General features: G+C 37.4%; 2 protein-coding genes across 2 annotated transcripts; both read left to right on the plus strand.

Annotated features, from left to right (window-relative positions):
* Positions 1 to 733: 733 nt before the first annotated feature.
* Positions 734 to 8,540, plus strand: tat (tyrosine aminotransferase). The gene is made up of 12 exons (XM_039650455.2): positions 734 to 815; positions 1,385 to 1,675; positions 1,933 to 2,037; positions 2,175 to 2,242; positions 2,424 to 2,582; positions 3,326 to 3,464; positions 3,562 to 3,614; positions 6,497 to 6,649; positions 6,741 to 6,869; positions 6,951 to 7,034; positions 7,646 to 7,744; positions 7,863 to 8,540. Exons 2-12 carry the CDS (start codon positions 1,420 to 1,422, stop codon positions 8,001 to 8,003), a joined length of 1,386 nt encoding a protein of 461 aa, XP_039506389.2. The 5' UTR covers positions 734 to 815; positions 1,385 to 1,419; the 3' UTR covers positions 8,004 to 8,540.
* A 6,270-nt stretch (positions 8,541 to 14,810) lies between these two features.
* Positions 14,811 to 20,277, plus strand: LOC120462001 (aldose reductase-related protein 2). The gene is made up of 10 exons (XM_039650390.2): positions 14,811 to 15,007; positions 15,546 to 15,716; positions 15,798 to 15,914; positions 17,010 to 17,087; positions 17,167 to 17,283; positions 17,585 to 17,697; positions 17,867 to 17,954; positions 18,047 to 18,130; positions 18,259 to 18,341; positions 20,083 to 20,277. Exons 1-10 carry the CDS (start codon positions 14,918 to 14,920, stop codon positions 20,114 to 20,116), a joined length of 975 nt encoding a protein of 324 aa, XP_039506324.2. The 5' UTR covers positions 14,811 to 14,917; the 3' UTR covers positions 20,117 to 20,277.
* The last annotated feature ends 81 nt before the right edge of the window (positions 20,278 to 20,358 follow it).

Here is a 20,358-nt window from a genome sequence, read left to right on the forward strand (position 1 = left end):
AACACGAAAATGTGTTTGTCACTCTTTAGTTACTGATTTGAGTTGAGAATGAACTGTGATTTGAATAAAAAAAAACTTCACAAAGAAGTTTTTAATTTTTCAATATTGGACAGCTGGCAAAGGCTTTGCACATAATAATAATTTTAGCTGCTTAATAACAGATTGTTCTTAGTTGCGGTGTTGGCAATAATAAAACCACCAGCCCCCCTAAAAATGTGGGCTTGACTTATGTAAGACACATGTGACAATCAACCCCTTTCATTCTCATTACAGCGGTTAAAGAATACTCTTCAAATAATTTTTAATGATAGATTCTTATCGGGATTTTGAAAAAAAATACTAGGGTTAAACCGATAAACTGTTCTTTGTTTCTCACATTTGTAATTGATCATGCACCCTGGAAATCGGTGAGATATATATTTACTGTTATTATTATTAAGTTAGCCAGTAATACACCTAAAAGTAAAAAAAGTCGATATTCACCATGCCCATTTCTCTAACTTTTGTTTGTGTTCCTCGCGCGTTTACGCATCAGATCACGTGCATAGATCTTGTGCATCACCGCAAGCCATAACAAGAGGAGGAGGTTAAACCCCCAAACTACATAATTTCTAGATTTATGATGTAACGGGGGAGTTTTGGACTGCCCTCAGTCTCCACCAATGGAAATATGGATAAGGTTCAACACCCATTGTGGAGGTTCGGTATAAATTCGGTCTATGAATCAATCTATACACATATTTACCTAGGCTATTTATCTCATTCCCAGTCATTGGATCGTGATTTTTTTTATTTATAAAAAGCTGCTTAATAAGGTATTTATGTTACATTTGTAGGCCTATATTGATTTTAAAACTACCATATATTGACCTATTCGTTATTATATTATTAATTTAGTGTTTAAATACAAAATGATTAGGCTCTCTTTTTTTGCATAGGCTACTTATTTTAAACAGAAGTTTCAATTGGCCTATTACTTTTTGATATTTTAGATTTGTGTCACATCAAGAGGCTAATACAATTCTGCAGTCATATATTAATCAGATTTAGAATAGTTTTTGTTTTGTTTGTCATATTAGCTGTAGCCTAATTTATTTGCCAGCCATTTTTCATATTTGCATTCTGATGTTTGTCTTACTTCTGTATAGTTTCTGTTAGTAAATTTCGCAACAATTTTTATTTTTAACCGAGCTCTATTTTAGTGGTTGCTGAACACTATTTGTTATTTGTTAATAAAGTAAGTAAAATAATAATAATAATTAAATAAAATACAAATTTTTTTTGTCGCCAGTCGAGCCTAAACGTAATAAAAAATATTATAAGTAGGCCTATTCGTAAACATAATGTAGGCTACTCTTTCAATGTCATATTTTTCATTCCTTAGACGTCATCTGTCTTAAAAGTGCATTGACCAAGAAAATGTCTTTTGTGGTAAAAATGAACGGAGCCGTGAACGATGGCATCCACAGCAATGGAATGAACGGGAATGATGTGCATCATTTGAGCGTCCGGACTCATGTGAGTGTTAACCCAGCCAAACTGAAGAGCAACCGGTCGAGATGGAACGTCAGACCCTCAGAGATGTCCAAGAAAACACTCAACCCCATCCGAGCCATAGTGGACGGGATGAAACTCACTCCCAACCCTGAGAAACCCATGATTGCTCTATCTATTGGTAAGTTATGCGTCAACTAATAGTGTGATCCAGTGTGTTCAAAAATGGATAATGCTTAGTTAGAGAAACAGCCACTTGTTTGTAAGGTGTTAGTTTGCCATTTCATTTAACGTTAGCCTATACTCTTATTATTTTACAATGTTTTGGATTTTATGACATGTGTTTGTTTGTTTTCTTGTCTCGTTTAAATTGTATCATCATGACTCGCCGTTTTGCGGCAAAATAAAATGTAAATGTATGCTTCGTTCTTTCTCCAGGTGACCCTACTGTGTTTGGGAACTTGCCAACAGATGACACTGTTTTGCAGGCAATGAAGGAGGCCATTGACTCACACAAATTCAATGGCTATGCTCCTTCAGTTGGTAAGATTTACACTTTTGTGTGTAGAGAAGTTAATTGCTGAATTTTGTATACAACAATAAAATATTCATTTTGATATAAAATCCATTATGCTTTGAGCTTCATCACAAACAATTTCCATTTTGAATAACATTGACAGGTTACCAAAAGAGCAGAGACGCTGTTGCAAACTTCTACAGCTGTCCAGAAGCTCCACTGGAAGGCAAAGTGCGTCACATCATAATTATTTTATCATTTAGATTTAGTTTATCAATACGTTTTATTCCAAAGTATATATATATATATCACAGCTGGGTGTTTACATAGTTTTCATATCATGCTTTAGTAAATAGATGATGAGTAAAAATTCATGATTTTTTTTTTATTTTATATTTATATAAATCTGTAGGATGTGATCTTAGCCAGTGGATGTAGCCAGGCTATAGAGTTGGCCATCAGCGTGTTGTGTAACCCAGGGGACAATATCTTAATTCCATGCCCTGGATTCTCCCTCTATAAGACACTGGCAGTGTCTATGGGCATCCAAGTGAAGCACTACAATCTTCTGGTGAGTAAATCACACAGACAGAAGTCTATCATCAGATGCACATGTAGTCTGAAAACATGAAACAAATTGACTCTTTTAGAAGGACATTTCTGTCATCGCTACATTAGGGGGGGGGAAATGCTATTCTTGCTTAATATTTTTGTCTTGTTTCGAGTCCAAATATCTAATAATTTAATCAATATGCAATAGATAAGTAAAAATGCAAAAGATATTCTGTCTTGTCTTCTGAAAATAATAATAATAAGCGAGTTTTTGCTTAAAACAAGCCAAATTGTTGTTTAAATAATTGTTAGATATTTTGACTGGAAACAAGACAAAAATACTAAAAGAATAGCATTTTTTTGCAGCGTGTGTACACTCATGTGAGATAAGAGGTGTGTCAGGGGGGGCACAATACTATTGGACGGTTTGTGGAGTGGATGGGGGAAAATGCTGTCTCATTCCTAAATGGTCCACATCTGGGACCGATCATTGAAAACAACACATGCAATAGTACCACTGTTGTTATGTAAGCTTCAATTTATACATTATAGATAAATGATTGTGTTTACTTTAAAAAAAAAATAAATGGTAGATGCTATCACTGGTGGAATAATTGTATTTGTATAAATTGAGCAAATTGTTGCATTTAATAGTTTTTGTATTCTTTAGTGCTCATATAATCCCTTTTATCAAGTTACAATACCTATTGTCAATAGCGATGACTGTGTAATACATAAGATGAATTTCTTTTGACTCTTTAGCCGGAGAAGTCCTGGATGATTGATCTTCAGCACTTGGAGAGCCTGATTGATGATAAAACAGCCTGCATGATCATCAACAACCCATCCAATCCGTGTGGCTCAGTGTTCTCCAAAGATCACCAGCAAAAGATCCTTTCCGGTGAATGCACTGATTTACTCTAATCAAATGTGAACAATCTGTATCTCAAAAAGAAGAATTCCATGATATTAATCGGCTATTATTTTGTGTGGCCTAGTGGCGTCAAGAAACTGCATCCCTATCCTTGCTGATGAGATCTATGGAGACATGGTGAGCTCATAATGAATACGGACACGCCTGCATGACGATGCATTTTCTTTCTTAGACCTCTTTATTTTACAAGCTCCTTCAAGCGTCTTTGATGAGTTACAGACCTCAAGTCTTCACACAGTGGTCTTTTATGGAGTTCACACTCTAAGCTCACCTATGACCCCTGTTAAATGACGAGTCTGGCTTACATAACCATGTTCAACTGTAGCTAATTTTAGTACACTCCATTAAGAAACGTTTACCAACATAAAATCAAAAAAGGCTAATGTTTGAGTGTTAGCGAGGTCTAAGGAGTAAAATGCATGTGCGCAAGTTGCAAGAAAAATTTGGACATAATATGCACTTTATGCTGCACAAAAGCTACTTTATAGTGAATTTTGTTTTATTCAGATTATTAAAGTGTTCTTCACACTAAGAAAACAAAAAAAGGAATCAAAAATGGTTCTTTATGGCATTACTATGAAAGCCATTTTAGTGTACAGCTGTAGTGAACATCCTCTTGTTGGGTGGTGTGCATTTCCCTGGCTCAGCTCAGCCTCGACCAGCAGTGGAAACCACATCAGCACTGGAAGGATTATATTTGTGTGTGTGGTGAATGGAAGCCTGACTGCATTTTGAGCTTTAGGTCATGAAGGACAGTGAAGTTAGAGCTGGGGGCAACAGGTCCACAACTCAGTAGTGGCCTATAGAGAATGTGGAGAAGGGTGCCTTTTCAGTTTAGCCTCTTCCACTCCAAGGCATATTTTGGAATTCCGCCTGAATTTAACACACCCAAGTTTAAATATTCACCCTAGACACACACAGTGTAGGAAATTTAAAAAGATAGTGTCATTGTACAGAAAACCCTTCAAATTTACTAAATCAGATTGAAAAACTTCATAAATAGCATGTTATGCTTTTAAAATATTCGGATAAACATAAAAAATTTGGCCTTTTTTAATTTATTTATTTTGTATTCTGTTTTTGAAAAATCTGTTATGCATGCACTGTTTGCTCTGGGGACCTGCTGATTATATTGCTTGACTACACTAAGTCATGGTATCCACCAGAAAAAAAGTTTTTTTTCTCTATCACATTCTGAGCAAGAGTTATTCAAATATAACCGAAGGGAGGCAAAGCATCATTTTTTAAGTGCATATGCATCCTTTGGATTTTTCTAATATTGCTTCCACGCAAGAGAACACCTTTTTATCTGCTTTACCATTTTCAGATGCAATTTTTTATTCGAAACGCTCGAAAAATACTAATATATCCACAAATTTTCAACCTCAATCAAAGACGCGTGTGAAATGACTAAAGTAGTGATTATGTACACTGAAGAAACACACCCGTTCAGAGCTCATTTTCCCATGGGCAAAGGCGAGTACGCGTTTCACATCAGTGTTTCTCCCAAGAGAATAGCGTGAAATTGATCCCTTGTTCTAGAAGAGGAAGTTGCTCATTTGTATTTGTGAGAAAATCTGATTCTGCCTGGACGCGGAAAAATAGTGCCAAAAATCACGTGACAGTTTTTCGTTCTTGTAGAATTCTGTTTTGTACTTGTAGAATTTTGGTTTGTACTTTTAAAGATTTTAGTTAGTACTTGCAAGTACCTTTAGTACTTGCAGGATATTTTTTGTCATTGAAGATATACGTTTCTATGTATGTGTAAAACATACTATTTGTTTGATAGGTACGTTTTTTATTTGCAGAACAATACGCATTAGTTTGTGAGTGATGTTTTGTATTTACAAAGCACACTGAGTTTGTTTGTGAATCATTGGGTGTGAGTAAAACACGTTTTGTCTGTGTGTGAGGTTTCGGCACATAATTCTCTCCATACCAACGGGTACAGTACTGTGCACCCCTTGTGGCCCCGATGTCTGGACCCTGTTAAAATCCAACAGCAACAAAACATATGAGCTCGTGAAATAGGGCCAACACCACAAATTACAGTATCTTAGCCAATGGGAGATGGGGCGGATCCATCTCCCAGACATAAAAACCATAATCGTAATTAGAGCCAGGTGGACAACTGCAAAACAGCTACAAGAAAGGAATTCTCTCTCTCACTTCCTTTGTAACTTTCTCAAAACCCTTTCTAAACTTCCATGTTCTACAAGGTACCAGCATGCAGAAGATTCTGGAAAGCAGCTAACAATAATAGTATGTTCGCTTCATAATTGTCTACTACTGTGCAAAAAAGTAAAGAAATACAATATGATGCAGGTGCAGGTAGCAGAAATGTATACACTGTCTGCCAAAAGTTTGGGATTGATAATATTTTTTAATGTTGTTAAAAGAAGTATTGATCAGTATATTAGAAGGGATCATGTGACATTGAAGACGAGACTTCTTTTAAAAACATTTAAAATATTACATATATATATATATATATTACTCTTCACAAGTTTGTTGTCTTTAAGACTTTTTAAAGAAACTATGCATTTGAAATTGATCATAGGTGACAGTAACGACATTTCCATTACAAATTATTATTTTTTGTGTGTTTTTTTTTTAATAAATGTTGAACTTTCTGTTCATCAAAGTATTCTAAAACATTTATCACGGTTTTCTACAAAAATATTAAGTAGCTGTTCAATGTTGATAATAATAACAAATTGAGTTTTTTGCACCAAATCAACATATTAGAATGATTTCTGAAGGAAAGGTTGGAGTACTGACACAATTTCACAATATTATAGTTTTTGTAGTATTTCTGATCAAATAAATGCAGCCTTGGTGAGCAGAAGAAACTTATTTAAAAAAAAAAAAAATCGGACTGACCCCAGTTTTCCCCAAAGCCAAGGAAATTATATAAAGATAATTTATTATATTATAAATATGTTTTAAACCAATATTGCTATTTACAATGTTGTAATGAGTTGGCTATCATTCTGCAGGTTTTCTCTGGGTGTGATTTTCAGTCTTTGGCACCTCTTAGCATTGACGTGCCCATCCTATCCTGTGGAGGTCTTGCCAAGCGCTGGTTAGTGCCTGGCTGGAGGATGGGCTGGATCCTCATCCATGATCGTAACAATATATTTGGAACCGGAGTAAGTATTACCCTCTCACCTGTGTCAGAGAAATGCAAAAAAAAAAAACAAAAAAAAAAAACAACAACAATAACGCTTATATTCACTTTAGATTCGAGAGGGTCTTGTGAAACTAAGCCAACGCATTTTAGGACCCTGTACTGTGGTTCAGGGAGCATTAGAAAGCATTTTGAATGAAACGCCACCAGAGTTCTACCAAAGCACCATCAGTTTCCTCAAGGTAAGAGTTGTAGAGCTTCAGAGAGAAAAGCTATTCGGCATCTGACTCTGACAATAACACACTGTTTATGATTCTCTTCAGTCAAACTCTGAGATATGTTTCTCAGAGTTGTCAACTGTTCCCGGGCTGAATCCTGTGATGCCATCAGGAGCCATGTACATTATGGTGAGTGTAATTAAAGTGGTACTGAAATTTAAGTTAATTAGCCTCCCTGCAGAGATCTGTTGAAGTCATGATGGAACAGAAGTAGCGAGATATATCTTCTTTATTTACTCGGAGCACATCCAAGTAAAAACAGATTATCAAACAAGATGCATCGGTTGTTGATTTGATGGCAGGTCAAAACAAAGAAACGTATGCATGGATAAATCATTCACAATAAGATCAATAAACTGGGTGAATTTTTGTTTCATGTAAACTTTGTGCCTAAAACTTTTTGACCGGTCAGCAAGTTGAACATGTTTTTCCATTCAGACTGGTTAAGTGAACTGGATTGACAGATTCAATGACAATATCCGACTCAAAATAATAATTAATCTTCTGGTATTTTTATGTATACTTCAATGGTGCTTTTTGAAAAAACAAAAATGTGAGTAAATCATGTCCGAATTTAAATTTTTGGGTTAACTATCCTTTTAAATGGCCTGATAGACACTGATCACACTTGGCACATTTGCTCACCAGGGCGTCCATATTAAGAAGTGAGCATGTTTGCAAAGACAACAAAGTTGCATGTTAACAAAGGTTAAATGTATTTTATGCTGGCTCATTCTCAGGTGGGTATTGCGATTGAACACTTCCCAGAATTCCAGAATGACGTGGAGTTCACCGAACGGCTGGTCACTGAGCAATCTGTGTTCTGTTTGCCTGCTACGGTGAATTATTCATCTCCCTTTTTTACTTTATTTCTTCATTCACTTTATTGTCTGACCAAACCTTGGTTCCACCCTTTTTAGATTTCAAATCTGACACCCATGTTGTTTCTCGCTGCAGGCATTTGAATATCCAAACTACTTCCGAATTGTAGTAACAGTCCCAGAGGACATGATGATTGAGGCATGTATGCGGATCAGGGAATTCTGCTCACGTCATTACCGACCTCGGAGCCAAGACAGTCACGAACTAGACCAGTGAAAGAGACAAAGAATGAAAGGTCAAAAGAAAAGTGGTGTTCAAAAGTGCAAAATGAATAAAATTGTTAAAAGAGAGGACACCGTTATGTGCATTACATGTGGCAATTGAATATTTTTCTTTTCAGGAAACCCAAAGTTCTATGCAAGCAACATATTTATATTTTTTATATGTGCTAATATTACACAGGGAAGGGGTGGGAGACTAGGTGGTTTGGGGGTTATTGTATAAATATTTTTCCATCGTTATGAAATATTTTAGTCTCTATTATTACACTGTAAAAGACATTGTGGTTTGGGAAGGCTTGTGAACCATACAAACCATAAAGTAATTTTGTAACTTGCATGATGTGAAGTATTTATCCTATATGTGATGTTTTAGTAATACAACATTTGTAGTGTATATGTTTAATTTGCATGCTCAACCACTCAGAGTCAAAATTACATATATGGAACACATATGACGTCTAATGTTCTTTAATTTTTTGTTCAATTGTTAAACCGCAATTTTTTTTTAAATAAAGTTGTATCTCAAAAGTTATTTAAGGACCAACGTTTTTAATGTCTTATTGGTGCAAATGTACTATTATTATTATTAAACGTAAAATGTGTAAGTTTTGGCCATTTAGCAGTTAAAAACAAAACTGCATGAATTTTGCATAAGAACATTGTTTGGTTGTGCTTCAGCTCGGTGTATGAATATGGTTATCCTACTACAGAAAACGTTCACTAAGAGATATGACCAGTTTAGATCTTAAAGGGATCATATAATGCCATTTTCAAGTTAATTTGATTCTTTAGGGTCTAAATTAAAAGTTTGTAATACACTTTAATTAAAAATTCTCATTAGTATTCATTGTACCTGGTCAAAAACAGCTCTGTTTTCAGCACACTGTTTCAGTGCATATGCCTTTAAATGATAATGAGCTTATCTCACTCCACCCCTCTGTTCTGCAGTGTTTAAAGGTGCTCTAAGCGATGTCGGGTGACGTGACTTCTTGTTGACGTTTAAAGAATTTTCAAACAAAATGTCACATACAGCAAACAAAATTTAAGCCCTGTGTGTATCAAAATTTAAGAATGCGTAGATATAACACGCCACCTGACTCGAAAGTGGCGTGTATGTTTACGCAAAAATCATGATGTCATGTTGCGCACAGACGCGTACCCTTCGCCGTAGCCTGACGCACACCTCCTCAAAAATGTAACTACACGTTGCGACGACGCGGACCGCAAGATCGGTGATTGGTCGGCTTGGTAGCATCGTATTTCCTCCTAAGCATTTCTACAAAAATTAACTGTTTTTCCACCTCAATAAGCTCCAACTCCAACATGATCCGCTCTCTTTCAGTCGATTTTGCTTGTAGTAACCTAGCCGCGAGGAATCTAAACACAGTGTAACATTAAAACCCTCCGCCGCCAACTAGCGTTTCGGAGCAGTACTGCAGAGCAACCAAGACCTGAACGCAGAAGTATAAATGCTCACAACGGCGTCGCCTACGTGCGTAGCCAACGGCGTACACTCTCGACGCAGAAGTATAAATTGGCCTTAACATTCAACGTGGACTTCACAAAATTTTCAAAAATTCACTAGGACCCTGTCGACCAATTTTGCCGTTCCCAAAAAAATGACCAAGGACGTTAGTTTCAGGGACAGTGGTATGAAGACCACCCCTGGTTAGAGTATTCTCCTGAGAATGATGCAATGTACTGTTTCAGCTGCAGGCTTTTCATGAATGATGAAAAGTATAAGAGCGGGACAGGTTGGAAATAAGTGGGGTTTAGTCTGTGGAAGCAAGCTAAAGGAAAAATTAAGAAGCATAGCAGGACAGAGTCACACATGCCAGGCATGATTCGGTGGAATGTCCTTAAAAGAAAAGATATGATACAGCATTGGAAAAGGCCGACTTTGAGATGCAAGCAGCCAATAAAAGAGAAAGACAAAAAACAGGGAGATTATCTACCGACAGATTGATATTATATTGTACTTAGCAAGGCATGGCATTCAGAGGTGACAATAAAAGACTCTCAAGTTCAAACAAAGAACATTTCTTAGAGCTTGTAGAGTTGGTTGGCCAATATGACAGTGTCCTTAAGCTTCATCTTGACAACATCAAAGAAAAACAAGCATCATGTCAAAAACCTCAGGTGTCTCTCCTCTCAAACCGAATACAAAATGACCTAATTAGAGCAATGGCTATTTATGTGAAACAGGAAATACTGAAGGAAGTAAGGGAAGCGTTAATATTTTAAATTTTACTTGATGACACTGCTGATGTATCACACATCGAACAGGGGAGCTTTGTGGTGCGTTATGCACATGACATGATGACAATAAAGGAGCACTTCACTCAGCTCTGTAATGTTCAGTAAACAACAGGAGAACAGCTTGAAAACCTAGCAATGAACTTGCTGAAGGAGAACCAGCTAAAAATTGAGAACATCCATGGTCAGGGTTATGATGGACCTAGCAACATGAGTAGGGCTTACAAAGGACTACAAAAGCAAAACACAAAGGCATTATGTTCATTGTCATGTGCATTGTTTGAATCTTGTATTAGTTGAGAGTGCAAAGTTGAGCATTCACTTTGTAATTTTTTTTTTTTTACAATAGTTGAAAAACTTTACACCTTCATTGCCAACTCCACAAAATGACATGCAGCTTTTGTTCAAACACAGCAAGCCATAAATCCTGGCCAGCGTGGCCTTGAGCTACAGAAGTTCTCAGACACCCGATGGACCTGCAGGGAAACAGCCCTCAAGACTCTCAGAAAATGCCTCCCTGCAGTGGTCCAATTCCTGGAAGATCTGACCAAGTCTGAGCCATAACTGCGTGATCTAACTGCAGGGGATGCACACATGCTGTTGCACAGCATTAACTTTGAATTTATTCTTTGCTTGAAGATGACAACTCCAATATTTCATGGAAACAGCAGTTGCTTCAAATGCTCTTCAGTGGCAAGACATGGACTTGGCAGCAGCATAAACTGCTGTAAATGGTGTCATTAGCAGAATGAACACACTGAGGACTGAAGAGCAATTAAAAGAAATATTTCACAATGCTACCATTCAAGCAAAACAAGAGGGATCAATGTGCCTGAAGAGATTCCAGGACAAGCAAGGAGGCGAAAAGTACCAATAAAGTTTAAGTACTGCTCCAAATCAGCAACAGAGGACCACCAGCCACAGAGTTTACGGAGGAAGGATGTACTTCACTTTTTTTTAGATTCCCTGATTCAGAAACTCCACAGGAACATTTCAAGGGAAGGGAAACACTGACAAAATTGTGATGTCACTGCATTGTTTGATTGAGCCATCAAAGTGGAAAGACACGGCAGATGCTGAAGCACTTAAAGAAGAACTCCAACGCAAAATGAACCTTTGGTCTAATTACACATTGTTACCTAGTCAACCATTATCTGAGATTTGTTTTCCGAATGTAAATAGTTTTAGCTATAAAAACAGTTTAGCCTATAATGCTAGTATAAGGCATAGAGTAATGACAAATAAAAATCGCTTGTTATTACAAGGCTCAAAATAGCCCCACACTAAACACGGTAGCATAAAAAGAGTCCCTACATTCAAACCGAAGCATTGAGAACTTTGTCAGTTTCCATACAGTTTAATAAGAAGATATTTTATACACACAGTCAACTTCACGAATACAGGAAGAAGCCATCTTTGAAAAAATAGTCTCTACCAGTCGATCTACGAACGCCGATCCAAGTGTGCTGAACTGTGCAGAATCTCATATGGTCCGTTGTTTTCGGAAGAAACACAAACACGAACCGTTTTCTTCTCTTCAATATATACACGTAGCCTACTGTTCACGCTCACCTTATCACCTTATTCACATCTGACCAGCACACTTGGATCGGTGTTCGTAGATCGACTGGTAGAGACTATTTTTCAAAGATGGCTTCTTCCTGTATTCGCGAAGTTGACTGTGTGTATAAAATATCTTCTTAGCACTGACAAAGTTCTCAATGCTTCGGGTTAAATGTAGGGACCCTTATTATGCTACTGTGTTACTGTGGGGCTATTTTGAGCCTTGTTAGTGGTAATAAAAAGCGATTTTTATTTGTCATTACTCTATGCCCTATATACTAGCATTATAGGCTAAACTGTTTTTAGAGATAAAACTATTTACATTCAGCAATCATGAAAACAAATCTCAGATAACGGTTGACTAGTGCTGCGTTCATGTGCTATGATAATTATGGTAAATACCAAAAGCCGACGTGGAAATGCACATGAACACCCCCTCATGTGGTATTTACCACTGGGCAACTCGTAGAATATTTTGATTGACGAGTTGCCAAGATGAGATAACCTTTGACGATTTCAAAATGGCGGAGCACCACAAGAGTCGTGAAGGGTAAAAAATATATATACTATTATTCATGATCTAGAAAATATACAGCATATTATTTACCTTTTGAGTTTTGATAAATCCTTTTTCTTGCTGGTGCAGATGACTTTAAGCAATCTAAAATAGTTTTAGCTAAATAACAGGTCTGGATCTCCATCTTTTTACCACATTACGACAACAAAAGCACTTGAACGCAACACACTGGTAAATACCAGTTCACACGTGGAAACTATCCTATTTTCCATAGCATGTGAACGCAGCATAGGTAACAATGTGTAATTAGACCAAAGGTTCAGTTTGTGCCAGAGTTTGTGAGTTTTATGGATTTCAAGAGGAGGAAGATCAGCTGCAAACTGAGCTTAGAGTTTTCCACTCTTCATTCACATGCTCACAAAAATGTGGCCATAAAATTTGGGAACATTTAAGGAGTTTGTGTCACGAACACACAGGTCACAGATATCCAAAAGCAGCAGTTTATTAAAAGGGTAATCCAAATCTCGTAGTCAGGCAGGCAAGGGTCAAAATCCAACAAAGCAGTCCAAAACAAGAAAAAACAAAACACAAACAAACTTGAAAACAGACCTCAAAGGTGCTGACATGAAACAACGACTCCGTACACATACTAACACAGACAGGGAATATACACATCTCTAACAAGACTAACACAGAACAGATGGGAACAATGATTATGGGGAACAGCTGAGTGTAATGAACTGATGAGTGACAGAAGTACATGACACCATGGGGAAGGAGGACATCTAGTGGACACCTGGGGAACACAACCCAACACTGTGACAGTTTGATGCTCATGTTGTGCTTTCAACACTTTTTAAGCTGCTAAAAATCTTTGCAACACTACCCGTCTCAACAGCTGCTGTTGAACGCTCATTCTCGAAGTAGAAGTTGGTGAAAACTAAACTTCGCAATGCGCGTGGACAAGAACGACTCTCTGATATTCTTGCTTCTGGCCATTGAAAAAGATCTGGCAATTGAAAAAACATCCCAATCATAAAAGATGAGATTATTAAGATTTTTCAGAACATGGTACCAAATAGAAAGCTTTTGCCATCTACAAAAAGTCTAAATTGTATTTGAGCGTGTGCTGTCTTCTCTTTTAATTGTTAATTTAATAACCGGATCATTTGTGTTAAAAAGCAACCACCCCCCTTAGTACACCTTTTTTTGCCCACTGCCCCTCAAAATGTCTTTGCACGGCCCTGAGCACGTTTATAGAGTCTGCCGCACTGCGCTGACAATAAATACAAAATTAAGGATAATTTTTGGGCTTCAGATTTCGAGAAAAGATACCCGTAGTGTATAGCAACTTACGCAATATGAGAGAACCTCATAGAGAACACATAAAACATATAAAAAAAAACTTACTGTTTTGAATCGAGCCACGGCAAGCAGATAGCGTTGAACACTGGCTGGTTATGTATTTTCTCAAATATGTATTTTGGATCATTTTTAACCCCAAAAAGCTATGGACAGCAGCTTTAAGGATTGATATAACCCACAATTGGCTTTATGCCCAGCTGCACTACTTCCTGAACTTCAGCCAGCTCCTTGTTTCCTGTCTGCCATTATTGGCCAAATTGATTAATTCAGGTGTGTCTGATTATTGTTGCCATGACTACTGAGGTCAGGTACACCTGAATTAATCAATTTGGCCAATAATGGCAGACAGGAAACAAGGAGCTGGCTGAAGTTCAGGAAGTAGTGCAGCTGGGCATAAAGCCCATTAGATTAGAGGAGGTGGATTTTTGGAAAGGGTGAAAAGATATTTAAATGCTTTTGTGTCAGTGTGCTGCCCTCGAGTGTTTGATGCACGAATTGCAGAATACAAAGCTTTGTTCTTTGTTACCCCTTTTTAAAAGGCAATTAAAGGTGAAAACTTATTTTTTACACTTTAATTTAGGTTTCAGTATCTTTGCGGAGACTTTCCACAGACGTAATGATCTTTATACTGTACAAACTGTATTTTCTATCCCCTAACCCTACTTCTACCTCTAAACCTACCCATCACATAAAACACATTTTTACATGTTCGAATAAGCATTGTTTAGTATGTTTAATAATCCATTTCCCTCGTGGGGATTGCTGGTAATCCAGAATGTTGGTGATCTCAGGTTTTACTATCCTTGTGAGGACATTTGATCCTCACAATGTTGGTTAAACAAGTCTACACACACACACACACACACACACACACACAAACACACACACACACACACACACACACACACACACACACACACACACACACACACACACACGAGGAAGTAACACAGGGTCACATGAGCTCTAAGGTCACCTTCACACAATTGTGCCAACATACGTACGGGAACAATAGTGGTAAAGTATCTGTACTCATGCACATACACACTACTGACACACTCCTTGTAAATTTCAATGATTAACTGCAAAGATAAAGAGAAGGCAGGTCTGCATAAACTGGAAAGAGGATATGAGCTAGAAATATAGAGAAAGGAAAAGGACAGGAAAGACAAGTCAGTCCACTATTGGCTGCTATTCATTGCACTTACATGGAGGAGAGAGCTGGACAACCTAGGACGATTGAACTAAATGATGGCTCACGCATGCCACTACTGGGCTTTGGAACATGGAAGCCAGAGGTAGCATTCCATTTCTATAATGGCCTCATACTAACTACACAGATAAATTCAGAACAATCTGAAAGAAAAAAATTCACATTGACTCTCAGATGAGCATTCACATTTACTTGAAGGGGACATTAAAAGTTATATGGAAAACTAGTACAAGTTTTGTTGCACAAATACTAATTTTTAATTAGTAAACTGTATTTTTTAAATTTAGTAATTTTTATGTTGGTTTCAATTATTATAGTTATAAACAATACAAATTGGCTATTCAATGGCAGGTTTACATTGTGACAACATGCCCCATCTCCCATTTGTGTGTGTAGAATATGCTTGTGTGTTATTGTTATACATGTATTTATTAATTGCTTGTCTTTCCCTGTATCTTTTAATTTTGTTCGATTTTTTCCCCCGTCTTAATTCTGTGATTTCTGTTTTTTAATACATTACCAACATATGCATTACACGTTTTCAGGACCAAAGGACAGCCATCTTGTAATGTTTAAAAGTGTGATAGTGGCAATGTTTTAATGTTTTACAACATGGTAAACAGGCCATTGGCTCAGATATGTATCAAAGGGCAGTTGAGGCAGCGATCGCTGCTGGATATCGGCATATAGATACAGCCTACTGCTACGGGATTGAGACAGAGGTGGGGAAGGCCATCCAGTCCAAGATTCAGCAGGGCATCATCAGACGCCAAGACATGTTCATAGTTAGTAAGGTAGGTTTAAGTTATGTTGGTGAAATAGACAGATAAAAGGAGCAAAACATCATTCATGCAATAATGATGCCTCTTTTCCAGCTGTGGTGCACTCACCATGCTTCTGAAGACATTCCAGTTTGCTTAAATAAATCTTTAATTGACCTTCAGCTAGACTACCTGGACCTCTACCTAATGCACTTCCCAGTAGGCCTTAAGGTAATACAAGAATCAGTGACCTCAAAATTCTTTGGACATTTAAGTCACACTTAAAAAATAATTGTATCAATGCATTTGATTCATATACACTACATTGCCAAAAGTATTGAGAGTGCGTAGGCTCCCAGACTTCCCAGGTTTCTATGGCCAAGCAGTTGCATCCAAGCCTTACATTACCAAGTGCAATGCAAATGTCGGATGCAGTGGTGCAAAGCAAGCATGCCACCACTGGACTCTTCACACTTCTCTATCTGGCAATCCAATGGACAAGTCTGGGTTTGGCGGTAGCAAGGAGTACAGTACTTGCCTGACTGCATTGCGCCAAGTGTAAAGTTCGGTGGAGGGGAGGGGGGGGGGGTATGGTGTGGGGTTGTTTTTCAGGGGTTGGGCTTGTCCCCTTAGTTCCAGTGAAAGGAATTCTTAATGATTCAGCATAGCAAGACATTCTGGACAATTTCCTGTGTGGGACTTTGTCCTCCAAAAAACTTTGTGGGAACAGTTTAGAGATGGCCCCTTCCTGTTCCAACATGATTCCGCACCAGTGCAAAAAGCAAGGTCCATAAATACATGGAGGAGTGAGTTTGGTGTGAAGGAACTTGACTGGCCTGCACAGAGTCCTGACCTCAAATGGATAGAACACCTTTGGGATAAATTAGAGCGGAGACTGCAAGGTCTTCTCGTCCAACATCAGTGTCTGACTTCACAAATGCGCTCCTAGAAGTTCAAAAATTCCCAAAATCTGTTATAGCTGCAAAGGGTCAACTCCATATTAAACCCCATGGATTAAGAATGGGATGTCATGTGAATACAAAGGCAAATATCCCAAAATGTTTGGCAATATAGAGTATAATATGTCATTCATCCATTTTAAGTGCGATTTAAGTGCCCAAATAGTGCCCAAATAGAACATACATGGATATCAAGATCAACATCAAATGTATTAGATCCCAAACATGGAGTGTTACTCAGTTATCTAAAAAAAATAAAAACTGTAATTATGTAGCCTTAGCATCTGTTACATTTTCAATCTACAAATGAACCTTTCTTGTATTCAAGTGAAAATATACTTACTGTTTGCTTTATAAAAACTTACAGAAAATGGGCGATGACCTTTTCCCAGAAAAGGATGGGAAGATCCTCACAACTGACATAGACTATGTTAATGTCTGGAAGGTAACGTTAATGCTAACCGCTAACACTCAGCATATAATGTAAACGTTGCTAATGATGAGTGTGCTGACGTCTCTTTCAGGGAATGGAAGCTCTGAAAGCCACAGGAAAGGTGAAAAGTATTGGTGTGTCTAACTTCACAATCGAGCAATTAGAGAGATTGCTATACGTGGCCAAAATCCCACCTGCTGTTAATCAGGTGCATGTCCATCATATGATTGTCCTCGGACTCAAAATGAATGCCAAAACAACTTAATTAATCTGCTGTCGTAATGTCAGCGTTCATATGGTCAGAATTCTCCAAAAAAATTGAGTTACAAGCTATAATTTCAAGTTTTGAGAGGACGATAATGATTTTACAAAGGAATCTCAATTAGGCTACAGTAATTCTGACGCACCTTTAAATAAGGAACTATGAGTCAGTAAACAATATAAGCATGATAAATTCAGTATAGATAATTGTTATTAACAACATTGTTAAATAGGTGTTTGTTTTACAGGTGGAGCTTCATCCTTACCTTGTTCAGTCTGATTTGATTGACTACTGTAAGTCTAAGAACATTGCTTTGACAGCCCACAGTCCATTTGGCTCACCAGGGAGACCTTCAGAACAGTAAGTTTAAACTATGTAAGTGTACAAAGACAATTTAAACAGACGTCTAAATCTACACAAATGAGAAGGGTGGGAATGATGAGTCCATTAAAAACATTTCTTAAAGGTTATAACCTTAACATTAGATGATATTTTAATATATTATTTATTAATTTTCTTATGTCTGCAGCCAAAGAGGAGATATGGATCCCAGGACATTACTGGACGATCCTGTTGTCGGGGATATTGCCAAGAAGCACAAACGGACCCCTGGACAGGTCATACTTTTCTACGATCCCAAGTATCGTATTGTATCGTAATCCACTTTTTTTCTTTTTGGGTTTTAATTTTGTATTTGATTATCCTGCAGGTTCTATTGAGATATCACATTCAACAGAGCATTGCAGTGATCCCGAATAGTATGAAACCCCACCACATTTTAGAGAACACAAAGGTACACTTCTGAATATTCCATTTATTCCAATATTAGATATCATTTCTCCAAATCATCTATGCTAAATTATTTCTTGTAATTTTACATTTTCCAGTCACATTTTGTGTGTATTATGTGTCTATGTGCAGATCTTTGATTTCACTCTGGATGAGGAGAATATGAATGCTCTAAGGTCTCTGAATCGAGGCTGGAGGGCCTGCATCATTCCACAGTAAGAGAATATGTTATTCTACTTCATTTTTTTTAAATGTAAAACCATGCAATATGAAACTGTAAGCACTTCTAAAACAGTAGGTGCACATTAGTTACTTGTTTATAGTTTCAAAAATAAAACTTTTATTTTGCATTTAAACAATTTTGTGTAAAAATGTCTTCGAGGGATAGTTCACTTTGAAATTAATTTTTGAAATGTTTTAGCTTACCTCAAGGGCATCCAAGATGTTAGGTGTCTTCGTTTCCACAGTATTTTCAATTTTGACATTTTTTGGTCAAACCGTTGTTGTCTGTCAGTCAGTGATACACTGGACGTTAAGGGGGTCCTCCCTCGGTTCACCTTAAAGAGCATGCACAGAGAGAAGTCAAAATTAAACATGATTTAATGACTCGTGAATGTAAGTACACATTGATGGCCTAAGACACGAAACGAGCGGTTTGTGTGAGAAAATGAACAGTATTTATATAGTTTTTACCTCTTGTTAACAGCCGTCGAACTGATCTGAATCAGATGTCCAACTGAACCGAACTGAACGGTCTTCTCCAGACGTTACGCCGGAAGTGATCTCTCGCGCATGTGTGCGTCACGCATTGTTATGCTGTGTTCCAGGCAGGTTTTTGAACACGTAAATCACGACTTCAAACCACGACTTACGACTTTGTAGCATTTCAGGTCATTCACGCCAAACTACCTAGATGTAAACAAACCAGCATGGCGGACCTTACGGGCTCACGCGCATTTGTAATAATTTCTAACGCCAAAGGTGCTTAACGTTACTCCTTGTTTATTTGTGGAAAACTGAGGAGGAAAAATAGCGCATGAGGCAAGATAAGCTGTTATACCTTTTATTTTACTTTATTTGTATATGTATTTGGTATTAATTTATCCTTGCACTCAATGGACTGAAAACTAGTTAACGTTATATTGTCCTAAAGTGTATCTCACCGAGTACCGCCTGCAGAAACACTGCATCCGTTGGGGCTGTCATGAATGTGACGTCAGAACTCGTAACTGGGAGTACATCGGTCTAGTACGAGTTCACGGGTGGGAAGTCACGGGTTTGACTGCCGTTCCAGTGCACTTTCACGAGTATAAGGTTGCAAAAACGTATGTTATTATGTTACCATGTTAGTGTGGGGCTATTTTGAGCCTTGTTAGTGGTAATAACAAGCGATTTTTATTTGTCATTACTCTATGCCCTATATACTAGTGTTATACTAGCATTATAGGCTAAACTGTTTTTATAGATAAAACTATTTACATTCGGCAATCATGAAAACAAATCTCAGATAACGGTTAACAATGTGTAATTAGACCAAAGGTTCATTTTGCGCCGGAGTTCTCCTTTAACTTCCAGTGTATGACTGACAGACAACAACGGTTTGACCAAAAAATGTCAAAATTAAAAATGCTTTGGAAACAAAGACACCTACATCTTGGATGCCCTTGAGGTAAGCTAAAACATATCAAAAATTAATTTCAAAGTGAATTATCCCTTTAACTGGGAAATCAAGGAGATGTTTAAAATGCAGCTCATTTTTTCCCCTATCAATTCTTTTGGAAATGGAAGGTTAAATCCATTACATTGTGGGATGCAGTGACCGTAGCATACTGCATTTTGGCAAATAGTAGATAAAGTGGGTATTTTTGTTCATAGAGAATTCACTGTATACTAACTAAATACTATAAAAAAAAAACATGGCTAGCAAGCAGTTAACTAGATGTTATTGCTCCTCAGATTGGAACCACATCCATTCTACCCCTTCAAGTGAAATCATGTTAGTCTAGGATGATTAAGAACCCACCTAGAGAAAAATGACCAAGCGCTTCTGGAGGTTGGAGTAAAGAAGATCCTGTTTTTGATCGTTAAGATTCGGGTATTCATATTTGTATAGATAACCAACAACACTGGAATAAAATATTTTTGAAAACACTCACAGATGTCATTACTATAACTTCATTTGTTTAAAATAAAGCATCAAGGCATACATTACTGTCAAAAGTTTGGGGTCTG

The sequence above is a fragment of the Pimephales promelas genome, chromosome 10, assembly GCF_988280905.1.
Source record: "Pimephales promelas chromosome 10, fPimPro1.hap1.1, whole genome shotgun sequence".
NCBI classification, from domain to species: domain Eukaryota; kingdom Metazoa; phylum Chordata; class Actinopteri; order Cypriniformes; family Leuciscidae; genus Pimephales; species Pimephales promelas.